The sequence below is a fragment of the Lycorma delicatula genome, chromosome 5, assembly GCF_047948215.1.
Source record: "Lycorma delicatula isolate Av1 chromosome 5, ASM4794821v1, whole genome shotgun sequence".
Taxonomy (NCBI): Eukaryota; Metazoa; Arthropoda; class Insecta; order Hemiptera; family Fulgoridae; genus Lycorma; species Lycorma delicatula.
The window spans coordinates 108,615,385-108,640,638 of record NC_134459.1 but is presented as its reverse complement, the minus strand read 5'-3'; the positions used below and the strand labels follow the sequence as shown (position 1 = coordinate 108,640,638).

Sequence of the window (25,254 nt, the reverse complement as noted above, 5' to 3'; positions counted from 1 at the left end):
TTAAAACTAAATATTTTTGTAATGCCAAACCAATATAAAAATAAAATATTTCTAAAAACTTACTTCAAAACAGTTTCAGTCTTCCTAACATCCATCTGAAGTGACTCAAGTCATTCATACTGCACATGGTTATCGAAAAATGGTTATGTTTTGTAATTGAAAGGGCAACTGAAAATGTTTTGAAGTAGATTATTTTTTTTTTGTCTTCAGTCATTTGACTGGTTTGATGCAACTCTACAAGATTTCCTATCTAGTGCTAGTCGTTTCATTTCAGTATACCCCCTACATCCTACATCCCTAACAATTTGTTTTACATAATCCAAACGTGGCCTGCCTACACAATTTTTTCCTTCTACCTGTCCTTCCAATATTAAAGCGACTATTCCAGGATGCCTTAGTATGTGGCCTATAAGTCTGTCTCTTCTTTTATTATATTTTTCCAAATGCTTCTTTCTTCATCTATTTGCCGCAATACCTCTTCATTTGTCACTTTATCCACCCATCTGATTTTTAACATTCTCCTATAGCACCACATTTCAAAAGCTTCTAATCTTTTCTTCTCAGATACTCCGATTGTTCAAGTTTCACTTCCATATAAAGCGACACTTCAAACATATACTTTCAAAAATCTTTTCCTGGCGTTTAAATTAATTTTTGATGTAAACAAATTATATTTCTTACTGAAGGCTTGTTTCGCTTGTGCTATTCGGCATTTTATATCGCTCCTGCTTCGTCCATCTTTAGTAATTTTACTTCCCAAATAACAAAATTCTTCTACCTCCATAATCTTTTCTCCTCCTATTTTCACATTCAGTGGTCCATCTTTGTTATTTCTACTACATTTCATTACTTTTGTTTTGTTCTTGTTTATTTTCATGCGATAGTTCTTGCGTAGGACTTCATCTATGCCATTCATTGTTTTCTTGCGTAGGACTTCATCTATGCCATTCATTGTTTCTTCTAAATCCTTTTTACTCTCGGCTAGAATTACTATATCATCAGCAAATCGTAGCATCTTTATCTTTTCACCTTGTACACTTACTCCGAATATAAATTGTTCTTTAACATCATTAACTGCTAGTTCCATGTAAAGATTAAAAAGTAACGGGGATAGGGAACATCCTTGTCGGACTCCCTTTCATATTACGGCTTCTTTCTTATGTTCTGTGATTATTACTGTTGCTGTTTGGTTCCTGTACATGTTAGCAATTGTACTTCTATCTCTGTATTTGAACCCTAATTTTTTTTAAATGCTGAACATTTTATTCCAGTCTACATTATCGAATGCCTTTTCTAGGTCTATAAATGCCAAGTATGTTGGTTTGTTTTTCTTTAATCTTTCTTCTACTATTAATCTGAGGCCTAAAATTGCTTCCCTTGTCCCTATACTTTTCCTGAAACCAAATTGGTCTTCTCCTAACACTTCTTCCATTCTCCTCTCAATTCTTCTGTATAGAATTCTAGTTAAGATTTTTGATGCATGACTAGTTAAACTAATTGTTCTGTATTATTCACATTTATCTGCCCCTGCTTTCTTTGGTATCATGACTATAACACTTTTTTTGAAGTCTGACGGAACTTCCCCTTTTTCATAAATATTACACACCAGCTTGTATAATCTATCAATCGCTTTCTCACCTGCACTGCGCAGTAATTCTACAGGTATTCCGTTTATTCCAGGAGCCTTTCTGCCATTTAAATCTTTTAATGCTCTCTTAAATTCAGATCTCAGTATTGTTTTTCCCATTTCATCCTCCTCAACTTCCTCTTCTTCCTCTATAACACCATTTTCTAATTCATTTCCTCCGTATAACTCTTCAATATATTCTACCCATCTATCGACTTCACCTTTCGTATTATATATTGGTGTACCATCTTTGTTTAACACATTATTAGATTTTAATTTATGTACCCCAAAATTTTCCTTAACTTTCCTGTATGCTCCGTCTATTTTACCAATGTTCATTTCTCTTTCCACTTCTGAACACTTTTCTTTAATCCACTCTTCTTTCGCTAGTTTGCACTTCCTGTTTATAGCATTTAATTGTCGGTAGTTCCTTTTACTTTCTTCATTACTAGCATTCTTATATTTTCTACGTTCATCCATCAGCTGCAATATATCGTCTGAAACCCAAGGTTTTCTACCAGTTCTCTTTGTTCCGCTTAAGTTTGCTTCTGCTGATTTAAGAATTTCCTTTTTAACATTTTCCCATTCTTCTTCTACATTTTCTACCTTATCTTTTTTACTCAGACCTCTTGCGATGTCCTCCTCAAAAATCTTCTTTACCTCCTCTTCCTCAAGCTTCTCTAAATTCCACAGATTCATCTGACACCTTTTCTTCAGGTTTTTAAATCCCAATTTATATTTCATTATCACCAAATTATGGTCGCTGTCAATGTCTGCTCCAGGGTAAGCTTTTCAGTTGACGAATTGATTTCTACATCTTTGCTTAACCATGATATATTGTATCTGATAATTTGCAGTATCGCCTGGCCTTTTCCATGTGTATATTCTTCTATTATGATTTTTAAACTGGGCGTTGGCAATTACTAAATTATACTTCGTGCAAAACTCTATAAGTCAGTCCCTTCTTTCATTCCTTTTGCCCAGCCCGTATTCACCTACTATATTTCCTTCCTTGCCCTTTCCAATGCTTGCATTCCAATCTCCAACTATTATTAAATTTTCATCTCCTTTTATGTGTTTAATTGCTTCATCAATCTCTTCATATACACACTCTACCTCATTATCATCATGGGCGCTTGTAGGCATATAGACGTTAACAATCGTTGTCGGTATTCTACTCTCTTCCCTATCTTCTTGTTCATTATGAAACCTACTCCTGCCTGCCCATTATTTGAAGCTGAGTTTATTATTCTAAAATCACCTGACCAAAAGTCGCCTTCCTCTTCCCACCGAACCTCACTAATTCCTACTACATCCACATTTATCCTATCCATTTCTCTTTTTAAATTTTCCAGCCTACCAACCTTTTTTAAACTTCTAACATTCCACGCTCCGACTCATAGAATGTTATTTTTTAATTTTCTGGTGATCCCCTCCTTAGTAGTCCCCACCCAGAGATCCGAACGGAGGACTAGTTTACCTTCGGAATATTTTACCAAGGAAGGCCATCATTGCTATATGAAAATGCAGAGAGCCACATTTTCTTGGAAAAAAAGCAACTGTAGTTTTTCATTGCTTTCAGCTGCGCAGTACTCAGAGGACTGAGTGATGTTGATATGGCCGTTTAAGTCGTCCTGACTCACGCCCCTAACAACTACTGAAAGAGCTGCTGCCCTCTTTCAGGAATCATGGAATCATTCCTTAGTCTGGCTCTCAACAGATACCTCTCCGATATGGTTGCACCTTCGGTCCAGCTACTCTGTATCACTGAGTACTCAAGCCCCCTCACCAACGGCAAGGTCTCATGATTCATAGAGGAGGAAAAATTAATTATCTCATTTATACAATTTGGTTTTTGTTCATCATTCAGAAGTTTATTTTTTTAAAATAAAGTAATTTATTATTTTTTTGTGTGAAATTAGGCAATAAAGAACACAGAATAAAGAGTTTCTTATAGTTCACTGCAAATTCTATGCACAATTCATCAATACTATCTCAGTCAATGATTTTTAGTGGAACATATTATTAATCTGTTGATCGTATTTTTGAGCACCTAGAATAAGAGAACCTCTAATTTCTGGTGTGCTGCAAATATGAAAAATTGGTATTGCTATACCTACCCTCTCTAAGAAGTAAACACAAAGTATAATATTTGAAAAAGACAATAATTCTCAGTAAAAAACTAAATCCTTACAGTATTTGATGACTGAAAAATCTACATGAATAAGGTGAGAAAATTGGTTTCTAAAAAGCATATTATTACCAAACCTGGTAGAAAGTAGTACATTTAACAATTTATGCTTTAATAAAAAAAAAAAGGTGTCAAACATTTAACTAATGATTTAAGAAGTATTACTAATACAATACAAAAGTGGTCCCAAAGGTTTTAATCTTTTAATACCTATCTAAGTAGTGTATGTGTATGTATATATATATATTTTTTAATATTCAAATAATTCATTAATATATTCACCACTGTGTTAATATAAACAGAACTGGACAGCAAAATTTACAAGTACCCTCATAATATTATTGAAAATTTCAAAATATAAAATATAATTTCAAATAAAATGACAAGCAAGTAAAAAGATTATGTTTTAATGTAATAGATGTAGAGTTTAATACCAACTGAAGATGCAGGAATCTTTGAAAACTAGTTATTGGAAATTAATATTAAGTTTAACTTATATAATTATTGTGTTTTGGTGGTTCATATTTCATATAATATTAGATATATATACATATAACTATTATTATTACACAATACACTTATATACATATTTAATGTACACACTTGGTGTCTATCTTGAAATGTCATAGAAATAGACAACTGGAAAGCAATGAAACAATTAAGAATTAGAAAAAAAAAGAAAAAATGTTGCATAAGTGAAACAAGTCTGAATTGTAAATATTTTTAAATTCATAATACTTGTAACAAGCTAATCGCATCCAGAATATTAAACTACAATATTGACTTTTCCAAGCAGTAACCTATAATACTATACAATTATACACTACTCCACAATTGCACAAGTCTTTATGATATAAATACTGTATTTAGAGGGTGAATGAACCATAAATTTTGTAATAAGAAAAAGGAAATGGTTTCTTGTAAACAGCCTAATAGAAAATATTCTCATAAGATATAAAGATTTCTCTAGATAACAGCAGCAGGCACAGACATAAGATACCATAATACAATATTTTTTTCTTTCTCTCTTAGATGAAGAATGATTTCATCATATCCAAAAATTGATTGTTGGGTTTCTATGCTTGTATTTATTTTTACATGGTTTTATAAAACCAATTAACAAAAAAAAATTCTCAATATATATTAAATTAAAATGATATCTCATTTATTTTGATTACATAATAAATAAAGCATTATATAAACATGAAATCACTATACCTATATCTTATACCATTAAGTCTAAATGATGTTTTTCTAATAAACTATTCTGACATCAGTACAAATTATAACTAAAATTCCAACATCAATCAGGAACTGAATAATATTTTGTGTCAACCAACCTCTAAAGTAATTTTTAAACCAACGTTTAACGTAAAGAAAAATTTTATTTTTTTTCAAATTCAAACATAAACTGCTTTTTGTCACTGTTAGAATGTAAAATGTTTTTTAATATGCAGATGGATTAAAACAATTCTGAGCAAATAAGCAGAAATTTGTGAATAAAAAACTTCAGTAACTTTGAGCTTGATATCCAGAAATAAAAAAAAAATAAAAAAATAATATTATTTTAGTGTATTTTTATCAATAAATTTAACTTTCATAATAGTCTACCTAAAAATTAACAAACAAGGTAAAACCTTGTATATAAATGTTATTACGATTTATATATGGATTTAACAATTTCAATCATGAATAACTGTTTTCTTACTGTCAGCATCCAAATATAAAGGGTCATTTAAAACCCATAACTGCAAAAAAAGTAAAGTAAGGAATCTTGATGTAATTAGGAACATACAATCATAGGCCCCAAATCCTACAAGAAAAACAAAGTCCTTGTAAAAACATTACAGAGCATGTATATCATTATTACATATAATTAAAAATTATACTTTATAATATGTACAGAAAAAGTATTTAAATATTTATAACATATCACAAAATATAACAGATTGAACAGTCAGTTCAACCTGTTACATTTTTTTAAGAATGATTAGTCTTGTCAAATTAAGATATGCTAATAATAATTGGTCTAAGAACTTGTTTTAAGGTAAATAAGCATTTTAAAAGTATAATTCTAAGAAATACTAAAAGTTCAACACAAAATCTCTTAAGAAAAATAACATTACAATTACTAACAATAAATCATAAAAAAATGCAAATTTTCAGAATGATTTTACCTATCTTCTACATAATACAAACTGTAACTTTACAGATGGTAAGCTAAATTCATTAGAAGAATTCCGAAGCCAGCGAGAAGAACTGATGAACAAATTCTTAACACAAGAAGCTCAAATGGCTGAACAAGAAGAAAGGCATAAACAAACTTTATATGAAGTTGAAAGAAAGTTTATAATTGCCAAAGATGAGTAAGTTAAGTGTAATATTACAAAGTAAGAAGTCAGGGGTAAAATAAAACATAACATAATTTATTACAAATAATATTAGAGGGGTGGGCGTTTCTGCCAAACGAAAACTAACTGTTTGTTGAAAAACAAAGACAATGTACAAACTGTTGGGGGGAAAAAACAAATTGATTTATTAATTTGTTAATGTACACGACTCATTTATATTTTTTATATTTTTATATAAAAACTTATATCTCAACTTTGGATATATGAATCACATTAATATATGAATCAATTTAGTCTTGGTAATAAAGTTTTAAAAAAAAACAAAAGTTTAGCAAAAAATCATTTTGTTTTTATAAATAAACATTAGCAATGTTTATATTTCAATCTGTTATATTTTCATAAATATTTTATGTTTATTCATATACACGTATGTACATTCATATACAGAGTGTTCCTAAAATGGTGGGCTGGCTATTCTTTTTCTGATTCTACTTGTAAAACTAAACAAAAAATACCTTTGGGAAAAATGGCAATTTCCCCTTCGTTCTTCCTCTGTCTGCCGTTTTCTTATTTTTAAATAAAAACTTATATCTCGAGTTTGGTTATATGAATCACATTAATATTTGATAAGCGTCTTGGTAATAAAGTTTTTAAAAAAATCAAAAGTTTAGCAAAAAATCATTTTGTTTTTACAAATAAACATTAACAATGTTTATATTTCAATCTGTTATATCTTCATAAATATTAGTTTTATCAAAATTTATGTTATTTACTAAAATATTAAGCCTTATTTTGAACAAAATGACATTTTATTTTTGAAAATGGTTAACAAATAGCCAAGTTGTGGCAGAAAATTGATGTAATTATGTTTGTTTTCATGTCCTCCACTTTATGTTCAATTCAATTATAAATGCTGTTTTTATTTATTGTTAATTCTGATATTGTAAATTAGTATCAAATTAAGTAAGAATCTTCTCACAATAATAGATTTAATAACTATGACACAAAATTACATCAGTTTTCTCATAACCCAACTATTTAACTGATGTAAAAAAATAAAATGTCATTTTGTTCAAAATAAAATGCTTAATAGTGTAGCAAATAACATAGATTTTGATAAAATTAATATTTATGGAGATATAATGGATTGAAAAATAAACTTGGCCTCCATTTTGTAATTTGTGAAGGCATTTAAGTCCTGATTTTTTTCTAATTTTAAAACTTTATTACCAAGACACCTACCAAATATTAATGTGATTCGAATGGAACGAAGGAGAAATTGCCATTTTTCTTAAGGATATTTTTTGTTTAGTTTTACAAGTAGAATCCAAAAATGTATAGCCAGCCCACCATTTTAGAAACACTCTGTATAATATACTATTATATAAAGAGGAATTGTTTTTGATTGTTCAGGATAAACAAAAAAACTATTCGATCTCTGGCTTCCCCTACGAGATCACGATGATCACACCCATTCTTTAAGTTGTCTGTGTAATGTGAGGTTATTTAACAATTTTCATGTTATAAATAATGTTTTGTGAAAGTTTAATTTTTTTATTACATAATCATACTTTTGTATTTTTTGTTCTGTCTTGAATTTATAATAATGTACATAACTCCAAGAAAGCATTAAAAAATTATTTCTCTTCCTGAGCATACTAATATGATCATTAACAAGTAACTTCAGAATGTGACAAGGGACAGTGAGTGCTATTCTAAAAAAAATTAAAGAAACTGGTTCCTTTTCACCTCAAAGTTAAGCAAAATCTGATCATAAAACAAACTTCTACTTCTACTACTCTGAGAAAAAGTAAACTTTATCTAAAATTATCTGCTGTGGACTTACATCGAGAATTAGCAGCCAGTGGAACAGATTTACATGTGACAACTATTATATGCTGACTCCTTGCAGCTGGATGGAAAGCTCAATTGCCAGCTGAAAAGCAACTTTTAACACCAGTAATGTGCAAAAAAAGGCTCTTGTGAACCAAAGCACATGCAAACTGGGCCAAAGAACTGAAAAAATGTTGTTTTTAAACAAGCCATATTTTTGTACTCAGGGGCAAAGGGTTCTTATAAATTAGGAAAGCATCAGATCAGGGTCATGTGCAACAATCTCCAGAAAAAAATATTTTGGGGTTTTACATTTGAAAGCCCTTATTCATTACTTAAAGCAGATGGTATGTTGAAAAGTCATACATATATCAAGATTCTGAAGAAAGGATTGCGACACAACTTCAAAACAACAGTTGTCAATCCTTACGGCAACAGCTGTTCCAATAAGATTTGGTGCTGTTTCATACTACAAAAAAAGTGGAAAGTTTTTTTTAAGAATTAAACATTAAATTGTTTATGGCCAGGCAACTCTCCAGACTTAAATCCCATTGAAAATGTTTAGGCAATAGTCAAAAAATGATTTGTACCACAGAAATTGACCCCATTAAACCAATAATATCAAAAAATGTATAGTACTCGTAGAATTGATGAGTTAATGCCAGATCATGTTCATGAAGTGATTAAGAATAAAGGAGGGCATATTAATTACTAGATTCTCACAAATTGTACAAATTTTGTATATAATAAAAGTTACTTTATTTATTATATAACATCTGTGTTTGGGGTTAATTTGCATGTGTGTGTGTGTATATATATATATATATATATATATATATATATATATAAATTTATTTAAATTGAATTTTTCTGTAGTCCATATCTGCTCTGTACATAAAATCTAGCTAATTATATAACATAAAACTTATTCAGCTACTCCACAAAGTAGCTAAACAATGTAGTATTAAAGAACATTCTTACCTTACTTTTTTTTTTCATTAAAGCGCTTTCAGGCATAACCCCATCTTCAGTAGTTTTTAAAATTTTGGTTTTTTACATTTACACAATAGATAACATGATATGTTAAAATTTTATAGAACAAATATTTGTCAGTCAATAAAGATTTTTTAAAATTTAAAACGTTATAATATTCAAATTTCCTTTAGCATGTTGTACTGATTATCTAATTTATTTAAAATTCCTTATCAATTTATTACCACTTAAATAATATTTATAAGAATGTCCTCATTAAATTCTATCTGTAGATTCATTAGGCTGAATACGTATATGTTATATATATATATATATATATATATATATATATGTATATATCATACCTTTCTAAAATTTCTAATTTTTTATTATTACTTTCATGTTCAGTGTTTACTTTTTCAATTATTATTTTCCAAACTAGTTAGATTATGTTTGTTAATTATTAAATGGGTCTGCTATATTCGAGAAACCTATTTTTTATTTTCAAAAGACCTGAAATGTTCATTAAATCTATCTTTAATAGTCCTATTTATTTTTCCAATTATTTTTTCACAATTATTGTATTTTATTTTACATTTTATCTTTATATTATTTACTTCATTATATAATTCTTGCTTATCATTTATGTATTTTATTGCTCTATTTATAATGTCTTTAAAAATATTAATTTTGTTAGACCAAGGGTGGTTGGAATTCCTGTTTATAACAATTTCATTAGGTAGGTTTTTTTATATACTCCAGTTATTATGTGATTGTTTTCATTTATTTTAATATTTACATCTAAATATTTTATTTTCCTATTTTGTTCTATTTCATATGTAAAGTTTAATGTTTCATAAAAAGAATTTAATTTATTTAAAATTATTATTTCAGAGTAAATTTTTTTTTTATTGACTGAATAAATATTTGTTCTATAAATTTTAACATATCATGTTATCTATTGTGTAAATGTAAAATTTGAAAACATTACTGAAGATGGGCTTATGCCTGAAAGCGCTTTAATTTAAAAAAAGTAAGGTAAGAATGTTCTTTAATTCTGTACTTTGTAGAGTGGCTGAATAAGTCTTATATTATATAATTATATAGTAGCTAATTATATAATATATAATTATATATCAGTTGACATACGAATATATAGTTTCTTAATAAATATATGGACATATTAGCTTTAATTAATATTTACTTATGTTAAAATAATTTCAAAATCACAAACTGAAAACAGAAATCATAATGATTCTTTACAGACTTAAAAAAGACATGGAAAACAAACTACTAAAATTATCATTAGATTTTCAGAAAGCAACTCAGATGCGTATAGCAGCAACAACACAAAGAGTAATTCGTGAAAATGTTGCTGTAAATAATGAGGTAATATTAATAATAAATATTTTTAATTAAAACTGGAGAGTTGATGTAATCAGTTACTTATAATTAACAATAATTGTAACCAAAGTCACTAATATTTTTCAAAGGTACGTGCACAAAAATCAATTATGGCCAAAAATAATTATTCAAGAATCAGTTTGTACAAATTTTTTTATTATTATATGTATAAGTATCAATTATACAATACATTCATATTATTATTATGCTTTTACGGCCAACATGGGACCACTTAAGTCAATTTTAGTTGGATCTTTTCTGAGAAAAGCGTGTTATTTTACTCTTTCGAGCTGCCCAGTATTTCTTCATCCGTTCAGATCTTGCTTTCTTTTCTTCATCCGTAAACACCCTCTTCGTTGTATTTTGTCGTTTGTCTGTCTTTTGTTTAAATCTAATGCTCTTATCTTTTAGCTTTGTAATTTTTCCAGTTTTATTCTGTAGGTCAGTCAGGGAAATTCCCAATTCTTTCATATCTTCTCTAATTTCTTTGATCCATCCTACTTCTAGCTTTTGGAACCAGAGCTTTTCAATGATATTTCTTGACAGTCTTGTTTGCGGTGTCCTTATGAGATGACCGAAGAAAGAGATTCTTTTTTTCCGCTTAGTATCAGTAACAGGCTCTATTTCTCGATACACCACCTCATTTGGCACAATCCACCATTGGCCTTCTTATTGGTGTTTTTTATTGATACACGTTCTGACAATTCTCCTCTCTATTTTCAGAATTTTTTCAATTCGGTTTTTCTGAGTGATTTTGAAAAGGGTCTCGCTTCCGTAGGTGACTTCTGGCTGTACTACAGTTTTATAATGTTTAAGTTTTGTTTTAGCAGAAAGACATTTTTTGTTATATGTTGACCAAGTTAATTTTTGGGATTTAATCATTTTATTTGTCCTGTTTTGCCATGTCACTTTTTCATTTAAATTATAAGTTATTATTTCCCCTAGATATTTAAATTGTTTTACTATTTTAATTTTCTGATTGTTTACCGTAATGTGCTCTATTACCAAAGGATCTATGGCCATTAGTTCAGTTTTTTCGAAAGAGATATGAAGCCCTATCTTTTGTGCTAGGTTTTGAAGGCTCATGATTTGTGTTTTGGCTTCTTGAATATTATTTGCTAAAAGAGCGAGGTCATCTGCAAATCCTAGGCAATTTAGTGTGATGGAGTTTTTCTTAGTACCCATTTTTATATTTTTGGGATTTATTTCATACCATTTTCTCATGACAAATTCGAGGGCGCAGTTAAAAAGGAGTGGCGAGAGGCCGTCTCCTTGCCTCAATCCAGTTTTTATGTAGAAGGGTTGAGAGAGTTCACCTCTGAATTTCACTCTGGACTGGGTATTGGTTAAAGTTAATTTTATCATGTTTACGAGTTTAGGGTGAAGGCCCAGGTTTCTCAGAATATTCAGCATGGATGGTCGGTGTATACAATCATAGGCCCTTTTAAAGTCGACGAAGGTGATTATTAGTTGTTTTTTCCGTCTTTTATATAAGTCCATCATAAGTTTTAGGGATATTATTTGTTCCGGGCAACCTCTCCATGGCCTAAATCCCCCTTGGTATTCCCCAAGTTCCAGTTCAAGTTGGTCTTTGCATCGGTTGTATATGATTCTCGACAGGATTTTGTATGTGCAATCCAGGAGAGATATGCCTCTGTAGTTTTCCGGATTAGTTTTATCCCCTTTTTTATGTAATGGATGGATGAGGGCTGTGGTCCAGTGTTCTGGAAGTTTTTCTTCGTTCCATATTTTCACGAGGCATAGATGTAGGGAAGTTTTGACTGAATAAACTGATGAGTGTTTCCAGAGTTCTGCGAAAAGCTGGTCTTCTCCGCTTGCTTTGTAGTTTTTTATTTCATTTAAGGCTGCGAGAACTTCTTGAATTGTTGACGGGTTGATATTTACCGGTGAAGTTTTAACTGGAGTTTCAGTGTCAATCTCAAAAAGCTCTGGGGGGTCGTCACAGTTGAGGAGTCTATTGAAGGTTTCTGCCAAAATTTCAGCATTTTCTTTATTGGTGTGGGCCATATTTCCTTTTTTTCCTCTCAGCATAAGGGTGGGTGGTTCATATCTTTGAAGAGCCTGACCAAAAATTTTATAATAGTCTCTGAAATTAGTTTTCTTGGAAGTTTCTTCTATTTGCTGAATCAAGTTTTTTTGGGCTTGTCGTTTGGTTCCTCTTATAATTTTCTGAGTTATTTTCCTTTGTTTGGTGAATTCATGGTTAGATTCTTCAGTTTTCTGGGTTTGGTGGTTGATCCAAGCCCGGTGTCGGTCTTTGACTGCTTTGTCACATTCTTCATTCCACCATTGGTGTTTTTTTCTTGGGTTTATAGGGGCTAGTTCTTCAGCTATTTCTTTCAGTTGGGATGTCAGTTCTTTTAAATTATTAGTTAATTTGATTTTTTTTGTTGTTTCTTCAAAGATGGCATTGTTTATTAATTTATGTGGATCATAAGCTCTTTTGTTTTTAGGTTGGGATTTTTTCTTTTTATGCGGGGTGAATTTTATTTTAACTTTAATTAAGTAATGGTCCAATCCATATATGTATATATATTTAAAAAAAAAACAAATAGGTAACTTGTTGTTTTTTTAGATTAACATTTCTGTTAACATTTTAAACTTTTTGTCTTCTATCTTTCAGAGAAATCCATTCTTTGTAAACTTCATTTGTATTTATTTCTTGACCATTGGCTAAATGTAATTTAATTCTCATAAGGTCACCCAAGCGTTCATTTTCATAAAGTCACTTTCGAGTCTGTGTCTGTATTTTGTTTTTATGGAATTGATAACAGAAAATCCATATTCGCAATCTGTGATGGATGCTTAAAAACTTCCCTTAATGTTACATACAAAGGAAAAGTTAAAAAATTCAGGGTTAGATTCGATAAAGGTTAATGTATCGTTAAAATTATCTTGAACAGTTCTAGTTTAGTTTTCTCTAGAATTGTAAATTTCATTCTGAATAATCGTTCTGTATTTTATCTATATCAATGCTTCTATTTGCCGTAAATTCTGAATATTTTATGGAAAGCTGCATTATATTTTGTTTTCCAAAATCAAAATTGTATCCTGAATTTATAATAATTTCATTACAAAGTGCGTGCCAATCTTTTAATTCTTCATCTGGTAATCTGGTCTCTAAATGGATTCAATAAATCGAATTATAGCTGATCTATCAATATCATTTTGACATTCCAATAATATTTCTTTTACACTGTCACTACAAAAGATTTTGTGTCATAAATATTGAATTTTTTAAATCAATTTTTTTATAGATATTTGTACAAGGATGTAAGCTCATCTGATACATCTTTCAGAGCAAATATTGCTACCCAATATTGTGAATTAGTTTTTTTTTTCATAATATTTACAAATGGGTTATTGCATTCTGCTAGCCACCTGACTTTTACAATACTCAATTAATATATTGTAATTTTTTACTAATGCAACAACTGCAAAATACCTGGATAACTATCTAGATTTGTTTAATGGTTTAAATGATATAGCATGCTCTGGACACTTGAGCTAATTCTTCAAACATTTTTTTTTATGCTAGATCGGTGAATCATTGTATATACAGTTCTGATCAAATTTTCTATATGCTGCATAATGATACACTTTGCCATGCATCATCTAATCCTAAATCTTCCCTATGTTTACACAGTGTTGTTCAGTTAAATATTTCTCTTTTGAAAATTGCTGTTACCCCATTTTTCTTCCTGAACATAATATTTGCTTCATCACCCGTAAACATTACAATATTTGATTATCCAAATTATTTTTGTTATAAGATTTATTCTACAATCAAAAATATGCTACTGCAATTTTTCAATTTCACTATACCTCCAAATAAAATTTCATTATGAACCCAATATTTAAAATACAAAATTATTACTTTCTGTAAAGAAGTTTCAGTACTTTCATCTACAATAAGAATATGAAAACTAAATTTTCTCATTTCATTAAATATGTTTTTTTTTTATAAATGTAGAGCTTATGCATTCAAAAAATTCAAATGCAGAATATTTACTTCTCCAGTTTTGAGATAGGTATAAATTTTTCCATGTGTTGATGTATGTAAAGAATGGAATTAATTGAATTTTTTTTTATATTGCCAATATCACGTTTTCTAAGCATCTTCACTTTGCACATACTTGTTTTTTTCTTTTTAAATTGACGTTCTCTAGAAATTTTCATTAGAATTTTAAAAATTTCACCTTTTTCAAATGTTTCAATTTATTTACTGCTTCTGAATGTAATTTTTGAATTAAATGCCTTTTCAAATAATCTAATTTCCATGAACCCAACCTTTCTGCCATAATAAATTTTCCCAGAGATTTTGCTTCTGCACAAAGAATACATAGAACATTTTCAGTTTCTTCATTATATTGAGCAGTTCCATTTAATTTTACAACTCTTTTTATGTGACATAATAAACATAAGTACTATATAACAAATAATAAAAATAAGTACTGTATTTTTCCACCAGACCTTTGGAGTGAGACATAAAAAAACCAAATAGAGTAATGAACACACTACACTTGTACACATGTTTATTCATTTGTAACCAACTCACATACCAAAGGCAAGTGAATATTACAAGATATGCTGATGCGTATCTATTTGTGAATTTTTTTTGTAACGTCATTTGCATATATAGCATGCGCAGTGTTGTTTAGTCAACCACTGTTGTGCATCGTTGACTTTTTTGATAATCTAGGTGCATAGTAAAATATTCTTAGGTTAACAAACACTATTATAGTCAAATATTGTTTTGATGTCATATTTGTATAATGCATGCGCTTGCAGTGTGAGCATACCTTGTACGCTTACACTAAACAACACATTTAGTTGTTTAAATGGAGATGACTTGAAGTATTATTCTTATTAAATAATTGCAATTCACAGTCATCCATGGAAAAGGAAATGTAATATTTACATTTGATATCATATATTGTTTAATATTTTCATTAGAAAACTGGTGTACTCAATAAGCCACTTCACACTTATTATGCCCATTAGACCTCCAATATTCATGGGAGTAAACATCTCAGAAACTTAAGGGACTGAAGTCTAGAAGAAATAGAAAGATTCACATGTATTGTACTGATTAAACATGTATTATCTTCATCTGACAAAATATCTTAAACCCAAATTGGTTTGTTTTTTAGATTAGTAGTGGAGAGAATCAGAATCCTGAGTTAGGTCATAGGTAGACTCACTTCCACCAAACTACAAAGTACCTATAAAGGTTTCCAAATCGTTAGCATTTTTCACTGATCATCTCAAATATGAGTTGAAAAAAAGTGTTTTTCCATGATTTATTAAAGAAATATCAAAGAACAGGTTTAGAATTTTTTTTAAGGTAAGCTGCTGAACCAAACAAAATATCCAGTCAGATACCTGGTATGGTAAACCTCTCCTACTAATCACAGTAGTTAAGTAATAGGTGCAGTTTTTTGCAAGTTGTTAATGATAACATCAACAGCCCTTGAAAAACTGTTTTGTAGGATGCTAGAAAAACTTTGCGGGAATTGCAGTCCAATAACAATGTAAAATAATTAATAATGATGTAGTCACTTATTTGTAGCTGAAAGTCAGAAGAATGAAGATTCCCAGATTAGTATTGGTTAATAAAATTGTCCTTAAAAATAGTAAGAGTAATTTTTGCTGCTACTTTGAAGTTATGAACAATAAAATCTTTGAAATTTAAATAAAGATTAATTATTGTATGAGAGAACTAAAATCTAATATAGGTTCAGCGAAGGAATACTTTACTGTTAATTTTATATTTATCTTGCTAAATATATGTAAATGGTTATTAATAATTTTGACCTGTGTTCACAGCTTGCATCTCTTATGGATTCTTGGAGAGAGCTGACTGATGAAGTAGGTGCTTTGAAAGAAAAAAGTAATATAATGCGGCTTGAAATTGATCTACATAAAGATGAAAAATTGCAATGTCTTAAAAGAAATGAAATTCAAACAAGGGTATTATAATTCAATGATAATTAATTTTATAATAAAATAAGGTTTTTTTTATTAGTAAATTATATGTCGTTTTTTACAGACTTTTTGAAGAAAGTACGGTATTACTTTTATAAATATTTATAATATATGTTTTAAAATTATAAAATATATTATATAATTTAAAACAAATATATCCACCAGATACAGTTCAAATAAAAGGTAAGAACACTCACTTTTCTGTAGCATTTTTATAGTGTAACTCATCATCAGCAGTCAAATTTTATAAATTATACACAGAAAAAATAAATAAAAATATAATTAGAAATTTAAAATGAATTGTATAAGTATTTATACTTATACTTACTATAGTAATTGATTTTAAATTTTTAATTGTGGGCAGTTTGTAAAATTTGACATCTGATTATGGAATAAGACTTCAAAAATGCTACAATTAGGTTTTTATTTGAACTGTAGCTGGTAGATGTAATGTTATTGTTTTAAATAATAATATTATATATATATATGTATAAAATTTGTGGCTTGAAAATCTACAAAATTGCCAGATAAAGTTCTCTGAAATTTAAATATGCGGTAATAGTGTATCTGAAGCTGTACATATGAAAATTTTATGACAATTGGTTGAGTTATTTTTGAGTTACACTCAATTTAAAGTTGACAACAGACATCATAACCTCAATTTAAGGTTTTGTTGACTATAGCCATGTATCTTTCATATACGATTATGCAGCTTGTGTTTAGAGGGTTTACTTATTATTCAAATGTATGTAGTGCATTTCAGATTACAAATTAATGCGGGTGTAAGCAATGTAAAGTCTGTCTTCTTGTGCAGATATGCGTGTTTTTTTTTATTTACCATAAATGTAATTGTTAAAAATAGACCAATAGGATTCTGTCCTACAAGAAAGTTTTATTGTCTAAACAAAACTGTAATTCAAAAACAATGATGTACTGAGGTGAAGCTAAAAATTACACTTAAGGAATGCATATATGTGTAACTGTGATGTAAGGAACATTATACATCTGTAACTGTGATATTATTTTTATTACTATAAAGGTATTATGCAAGATATAATGAATAAAATAGTCTAATGTTGTGGTCCTACAGCATAAACATTTATCCTTCAAACATACAGTAATCATAACAACTAGATATTACGATTAATTACTATGTCTAACTGTAAATCGGCTATGGTATATCCTCAATTATTGATTGGCATTCTTGTGTACCTTTTATGAAATAATAATGATTTATACGGGAATTTCTAAAAAAAAAAAAGTGTATGATTATACTATCATTATACTATTATATATGAAATTATATCACTAATGCTTCTTATTTTTTTTTTTAATAGCGCTTTCAAGGTTTCCCTCATCATCAGTTAAACTTTTTCTTCTAAATCACACATTAAACTGAAACCATTAAAATTATAGCATATAAAGATATGTTGTCATAAATAATAAAAAATATAAAATTAAACATTTTTTTATTATGTGACTACATAATAATGTGGCAGCCATACAGTACTATACTGTACTGTAAAGTACAATACTGTATTTGTGGCTGGCTAGCCACATAATAAAAAAAAATTATATTTTATGTAATAATTTTAATAGTTTGAATTTAATGTTTAATTTGGAAGATGAAGTTTAACTGATGATGAGGGAAAACCTCAAAAGCGCTAATAGGATAAAAGAATAAGCAAAGGTAAGAAGCATTATCGTATTCTGTATTTTTGGTGTTAAACAGTTTTTATATGCTTTTGTCTTTGAGATATTAGTACAGAGAGGAATATTGTCAAATACAATAACAAAAGAATTTTTTGTTAAGTTAAATATATATAAATATTATTTATTTATACAAGTGATATATTTTTTGTCTGTCATATTGAGTCAACATTTTTTATGTATATATTTTATATGAAGGTGGACATATGACACATTATTTCGATTTAAAATTTTACAAGAAGAACAATGGTGAAACCCATTTTTCTGTTAATGCCTTCGTTATCGAGTTATATTTCAATTTTGGATTGAAATTTCAAATTTGTTAATAAAAAAGAGGTACTGCAAGAACAATTTCATTGTATTTTACATTCATATGTGTACAATAACAACTTTAAAACAGTGCTATAATATTGATAATAATAAAAAATAACTTATAATTAACAACACAATAAATTAAACCGCTATATCATCTGATGTTATTTATTTTTATTTAAATAAAAATTAACTTCCAGTGTTAATATCAGTTGATGTTTGTTACTTATTGTAAATGAAACAAATCAGCTGGAAATATATACTTAAAAAATGTACAAATTTAGTAGAGTAAATCAGCTGTTAATTTATAAAAATGCAGTTTGTATTATGTTGAAATAACTTATTAACTCCTCATTTCACCTTTTATTTTCTACAAAATTTGATAGTGCTATTAAAAATTAAATTGTAGGCCTAATGATACAAATTTTTTTTGTGAAAGTTCTATTTTTAGTTACCTAGTTCATTTAGTTTTATTAATTATTAAGTCTTCAAATAACAATGCTTTGTTTAAGTAAAATCAAAAGAATAACTGTTGATGATGCATGAATGGGTATGATGATAGAGTTCAGTCTTTACAAGAGGTGATTTATTTAATAACAGATTTCGAAACAGAGAACCAATAATTAAATCGACTGTGATCAAGAAAGTACAGTGATTTGAAGAAACTGTACTGTAAAGAATCATACCTTGCACTGGTAGATCAAGAACTGTCACAACTGATGCAGTCATTAAAATGCATCACAGACCTTTTGTTCAGTTTCATGTACCTTTTCCTCCATATAAATAAGAATACTGTCTCATCTCCTTCTTCTTCATGTAAAGTATATAAAGTATTTAATTCAGTTGCTCATCACCAGCTGATAATTTTTTAATATTTTTTTATTCATTATTTTCTACTGTTCACTGTAATTTAAGTTCATGTATAGTAAATATATATTTTTCCATATGTCTTGATATACAACAATCAATACAGTTAATAAAAGATTATACATCAAATATATAATCCATGAGTTTTTATTTAAGTAGTGGATGTGAATCTGTGACACCAGAGTAAATCAAAACATTTCAACACTTTTGCTGAAGATCCTCATTCATCGATTCGGAAAGCTGTTGTCCAACATGACGTTAGTTATTTTTCAGTTCAAAAAATTCTTAAAACAAATAAATTTCACCCTTATAAGCTACCCTGGTGCAAGACCTTTCGTAAAATGATCTTGTCTGCCGAGTGGAATATTGTGATATAATGCAAAAATTACACATAGATGCAAATTATTCTAATTCAATCATATTTACTAATGAAGCAACTTTTATGTTGCTTCATATGGCTAATGGCCATATGAATAAGCAAAACTGTCAATATTGGAGTGATAATAATCCCAGATTGATGTTGGAAGCTCATACACAGTACCCTCAAAAAGAGAACGTTTTGGTAAAAATTGTTGGTCATTGTATTGTAGGGCCAATAACTAATGTAATAGCAAATGTTCAACATTTGATGTTACTTAATTATTTTATTACTATATTGTAGTGTTCTTTAAAAGTAAAATAATTAAATTTTTATAGGTTATTGATAAAATAGCAGTAGAACATGAAAAATTGATCAGTCGTTATACCGCTATGTGTCACTATGAAAATCGATCTCAAACACTGGAATCGCAACTAATAACCCTGAAGGTAATTTAATAATTATTTAAAATTGTAATATTTTTTTCATATGGTTTCATACAATATAGATAGCAAAATTTCTAGCCTAACCTAACCTAACATTTTTTTTTCAATAAAAAAAAATAGTTTTAACTGACCAGAAATGAGCTCAAGTACCCCCTCCAACCTGGATGAGCTCAAGCAGAAACTTAGGATAAACTCAAATGTCAGGGTACCTAGCAAGGTATATTAACCCCATCATTGACAAGCGCATTTGTTTGTAGCAATCCAGATCTTTATACATCTTTGTGAAAAGTTGTTAACTGCTTGAAACTGGAGAGTTGAAGGGGTCACATTTTATGCATAGAAGATAACTAACTATTCTTTTGAGCATTCTACCTTGCTTATTTTGGATTGATTTTTCGAAGCTTCTTTACTGTTTTAACCACTCATATTATAGTGGTCACAAATTTCATGCTATCAATAATATGCCCTGGAAGTCTCAAAATATTGCAGTTAATTTTTCAGTTAAATAGTGCTACTTGAATTTGTTTAGCCTAAATACACACAGAGTGTATCACAAGGTTCTCCCAGGTCTTCCATAACCTATTCTACTCATGAAGATAATGGAAAAATTTCATTTAAACATATATCCTAAAATGGTTTTTGAGTAAAAAACGAGTTTTTAACTCCAATTTATTGGTTTTCATTGCATATTTCTCAAAAACATATGGTTCTGGAACCTATTTTATTTTATTTTTCAGGTCAAAAACCATACCAAATCACTAATTATTGTACCCCTTAATATTATACATACCCCTTAATTAATGTGCTAAGAATTTTAGTACAACCTCATTTCACCTGGTAGCTGAAATCAAAGTGAAATATTTCACTAGCTGAAATTTGCAAATGAAGTATTTTAAGAGATATGTTTTAAACTTTTTCCATTTACCTTCACAAGTAGAACAGGTTAGGAAAATCCTAGGAGAACTTCATGATACACCCAATATATATTTACTGAAATTAATCTTTTTAAGATCCATTTTATTCCTATGTACTGTTAAATTATACTTAAATTCAATTAAATAAACCACTTAGTACAAGCTGTTTGGTGCTAATGCCTACTTATTGCACATTTACAGTTAAATGTTGCACATTTAACTGTACTGTTAAATGTGCAACATTTGTTTATATAACACTTATGTACACATGACAGCAATTCATTCAAAGAATTTTCAAGGATTAAGTCAATTTTATATGATATATAAAATTTTCTATAACAGAAAATAAATGTAAGATAACAGACTACATTTTACGTACATAATTAATATTTTATATAAAGATATAATCGTGAATATTTGTAACAATATGAATATCAAAAAATGTACTCTAATTACAGGAGGAATTAGCCAAACATGAAGAAAAGTTGCAAAAAACATTGCAATACCTACACTATAGTGAATGTGAACGAAATGAACACAAACTGAGGTATATTGAGGCGCTTCAAGATAATGCTAGGTTGGAGGCTGTACTGACAGCTGCAACCAAAATTATCAAGGACTGTGCTATAGTAAGTATTGATTTCAATTTAATTATTTTAATAATTCAAAAGAAAATATTTAATAATAAAGATACAATAAATTTTTGTATCCATAATATTTGAATATGTATATTCACAATAATTGAATATTTTTATAACACACATCACATATTTAGAAAACTAACAAAGTAAACTTTGTTCATTTTTTTCATGAATAATGTAAATTACTATGTTTATTAAGCACTTTTGGTTGACCCACTGGCAGATGAGGTGTTCAATATTATTATACCGTAATGGGATTATTTCATAAAAAGATGTAAAGTTTAAATAAAAAACTATTTTTCATGAATAAAATATATATTTGCTACTAATACCATTTGGAATTTGACATGGAACAATCAGTTTATCAACGTTCAGTAGCAAGAATATATTAATGTTCACCTGCACTACTACTGGGACATTAAAAATGGTTAACTATTTTACTAATCACAAGAAATCAGGAATATACAATAATATTATATAAGTACTTGTGAGAAATTAATTTAACTGTGCAATGTATACACAGTTACTTACCAGTTTTATTTAAGGGCATTAATATTGGAAGTTCAAAAAAGCACATTCAGTTTTCAATAACACATTTGGCATTCAAAGCAATGTAAATGGGAATGTCCTTTTCACTAGTTCAATCATATTAATTTTCCCATTTCTTAAACAGAAAAAGTTATAATTTAGAATAGTTATTACTACCTTAGGAAAAATAATTATTCCATAATAAAGTAAAATATTTCAATTAATATTTTTTAAAGGATTAAAGTTGAAAACTTATCATCGAGAAAGGAATGCTGAAATTTTCTATCATCCATAAAAGGGTCATTCCACATCAACGAAAATAAATGCATCTCTCAGATTCATGTCCAGCAATTCAAATAAAATTTACGGGTTTAGCTCTACCCATGAAGTGATACAAAAAATTTTTTTTTCACATTTTTCAGTCGCTCAGTTTTTGTGTAGAGGCCTAAAAGTAAAAAATTTGCAAAAAGCAAGGTTTGGGTAATTACAAAAGAATAATTTTCTGAGCTCCTATTAGAAATAGAGAGCTCGTTTTGATGTCATTTTAAAGCTCTTGGAATGGGCTTTCATACATGTCACTTGGCAAGGTTTTGTGATATTAATATTTCAAGGTCACCAAAAACATTATTTGGCCTTGAATATATCCAAAAATGTCTTTTTTTTTTTTTTTAATTTGTAAAACATATATTTTTGCTTCCTAATGTATTGTGCATGTGATAAATATTTCATAATGGGATTGCAATGGGATTTTGTTAAATAATAATTTTGTAATAGTTAGGTACAGCAGAATTTCCAATTGTTCCAGCTATGTGGCAATTGCTAATTGAGATTCAATCAATGAAAATCCTCCCCTTCCAATATTCCAGACTGGGTCACTTGATGAGGCAGAAGAGTAGCATGTCATGACATACACTTCTAGTGTCAGCAAAAGAATGTACATATTCCATCCTGTTGAGATGAGTAAAATAATATTCAGTCATTTCTGTTCTCTAGGAACAGAAATTTTAGTGATTTACTTTCCAAGAGGATTACCTATAAAGTGATGCAAAAAAATATTTTTTTCAGATTTCAGCCACTCTTTGTTAACTGAGCTTGCCTTTCTCCACATGTTTGGTGTTTTATGACAGTGTTGAACCAGAATGCAGTCACCAGCATGGAACCATTGACTAAGGATTTTACTTGAACCTTTCCTAAGGATTTCTTTAATCTTTTTGTAAGCACATTTTATTTGAAGCTTTCTGTGAAAGCTTCAAGTAAAAGTATCCATTTGAAAATTCAAGTAATAATTTCTGTAAGAAAAACCTGAGAAGTGTAAGCAAGAACTTGTTGCAAACATTTACTCTTCTTAAACAAGGTTACAAAATTTGTGATACTTACTGCAAACAGTTAGAAGAAACTTCTAAAAATAATGCTGAAATCTACTTTTGATGAAAAATTTCAACAATTAGATCCTTTGTATTCCCCAGAAAAAGTTGAAGCTGTAAATGCTCTGAATAAAAATTTGATTGTTTTAAATGAATCACAGAAAAAAAAATGACTATGTGAGGGAAAATACTATCAGGAAAAGCTTAAGAAAGTAGCAGTAGCGTTTAAAAGCAAAATATTGAACATGGATTAAGATTCTGAACAAGATGCTATTCCTCTCTCCTCTGACCATAAAATTATCAACCAATTGGAAAAAGTTAATACTACGGGTGATAAGAGCATCAGGGTGCAAATACTGGCAATGCTTCCTAAAAGCTGGACTTTGAAAGACATTCAAGATAAATTTGGAGTATCAGACTACACTGTGAGGAAAGCTTAAAGCCTGGTTAAAGAAAAAGGTATCATGTCATGTCCTAAACCTGGTAGAACTTTTGACTTTGAAACAGCAAACTGATCTGCATGAGAGTGAAGGAATAAGATGAATGATGACTGGGAAAAAAATTATTTTTCTTTATGGAAAATGACAGCATGTTCAGAAAGAGTTAATTCTGTGTAATCTCCGTGAAACTTTTGCATTCTTTAAACAGAGGTATCCATTGCTGAAAATAGGATTTTGAAAGTTCTGTGAACTCAGGCCTAAGCACTTTTAGGTGCAAGTGGAACCCACAATGTGTATGTGCAATGCACCTAAACACAAAACTTATATTTGTGCAATGTAAATGAAAGAACTGATAGAAGGTGATAAACCAATTAAGTCTTACAAAGATTTTATGACATATGTTGCGTGTGTTAATTCAACTGAAGCTTGCTACTTTGGAAATTGGAAAAATTGTCCTGGGTTTGAAGTCAAGGGAAGGACTGAGGAAGCTTTCGAGCTCAACTGCATCAATGAAATTGTTTAAAGATGTCAAATCTACTGAAGAATTCCTCAGTACTTTTTGAAAAACTTCTGAAACTTCTTCAATACTCATTTCTTGCTAGTCAACAGTCCAGTTACCTCATCCACCTGAAGCAATCTCTGAAAGAAGGCGAATATCTTGTAATGTGCGACTTCACTGAGAACTATTCATTCATTCTCCAGGATGCAGCCCCAGGTTGCCACTGGAACAATGTACAGGCAACAGTTCACTCTTTCACAGTCTATTTCCAATATCCAACAATAAAAACATTGATGCATATACCTCTTTTTATAACTTCTGACTGTTTCACACATGACTCAGCAGCAGAACACCTTTTTCAGAAATATTTAATTGGTTTCATGCAGTCTCATTTTACCACAATACCAATCCTGATCTATTACAACAGTGATGATCCTGTCTCTCAGTACAGAAACAGACTCAATTTTCTTGACCTCTGTTACCATGAATCAGACTTTGGGATCAAAGGAGAGTGGCAAAAGTGCATGTGAAGGTGGGGGAGGGACTGTTGAAAGACTTGCAGCTAGAGCAAGTCTTCAAATGACCTACAATGTTATTACCCAAACCTTGCTTTTGGCTATTTTTTCACTTTTTTTACGGGGTCCTACACAATAAACTGAGTGACTAGAAAATCTGAAAAAATTTTTTTGCATCACTTTATTGATATGATCGATCAACTGTGAATTTTGTTGAAATTGGTGATGGTCAAGTTGTGGGGCTTGCTGGTTTGACATGGAGTGACCCAAAAA

General features: G+C 29.3%; 1 protein-coding gene across 4 annotated transcripts in view; it reads left to right on the top strand.

The window, feature by feature from the left end:
* Positions 1–25,254, top strand: part of LOC142325290 (cilia- and flagella-associated protein 157-like) — a 42,181-nt gene that overhangs the window by 8,728 nt on the left and 8,199 nt on the right. For all 4 annotated transcript variants that reach the window (XM_075366841.1, XM_075366840.1, XM_075366843.1 and 1 more), the window contains 5 exons: positions 6,031–6,184; positions 10,240–10,363; positions 16,229–16,372; positions 19,973–20,083; positions 21,453–21,623. In XM_075366841.1, coding sequence (XP_075222956.1) covers positions 6,031–6,184; positions 10,240–10,363; positions 16,229–16,372; positions 19,973–20,083; positions 21,453–21,623 — 704 coding nt within the window. The remainder of the gene's footprint in view (positions 1–6,030; positions 6,185–10,239; positions 10,364–16,228; positions 16,373–19,972; positions 20,084–21,452; positions 21,624–25,254) is intronic.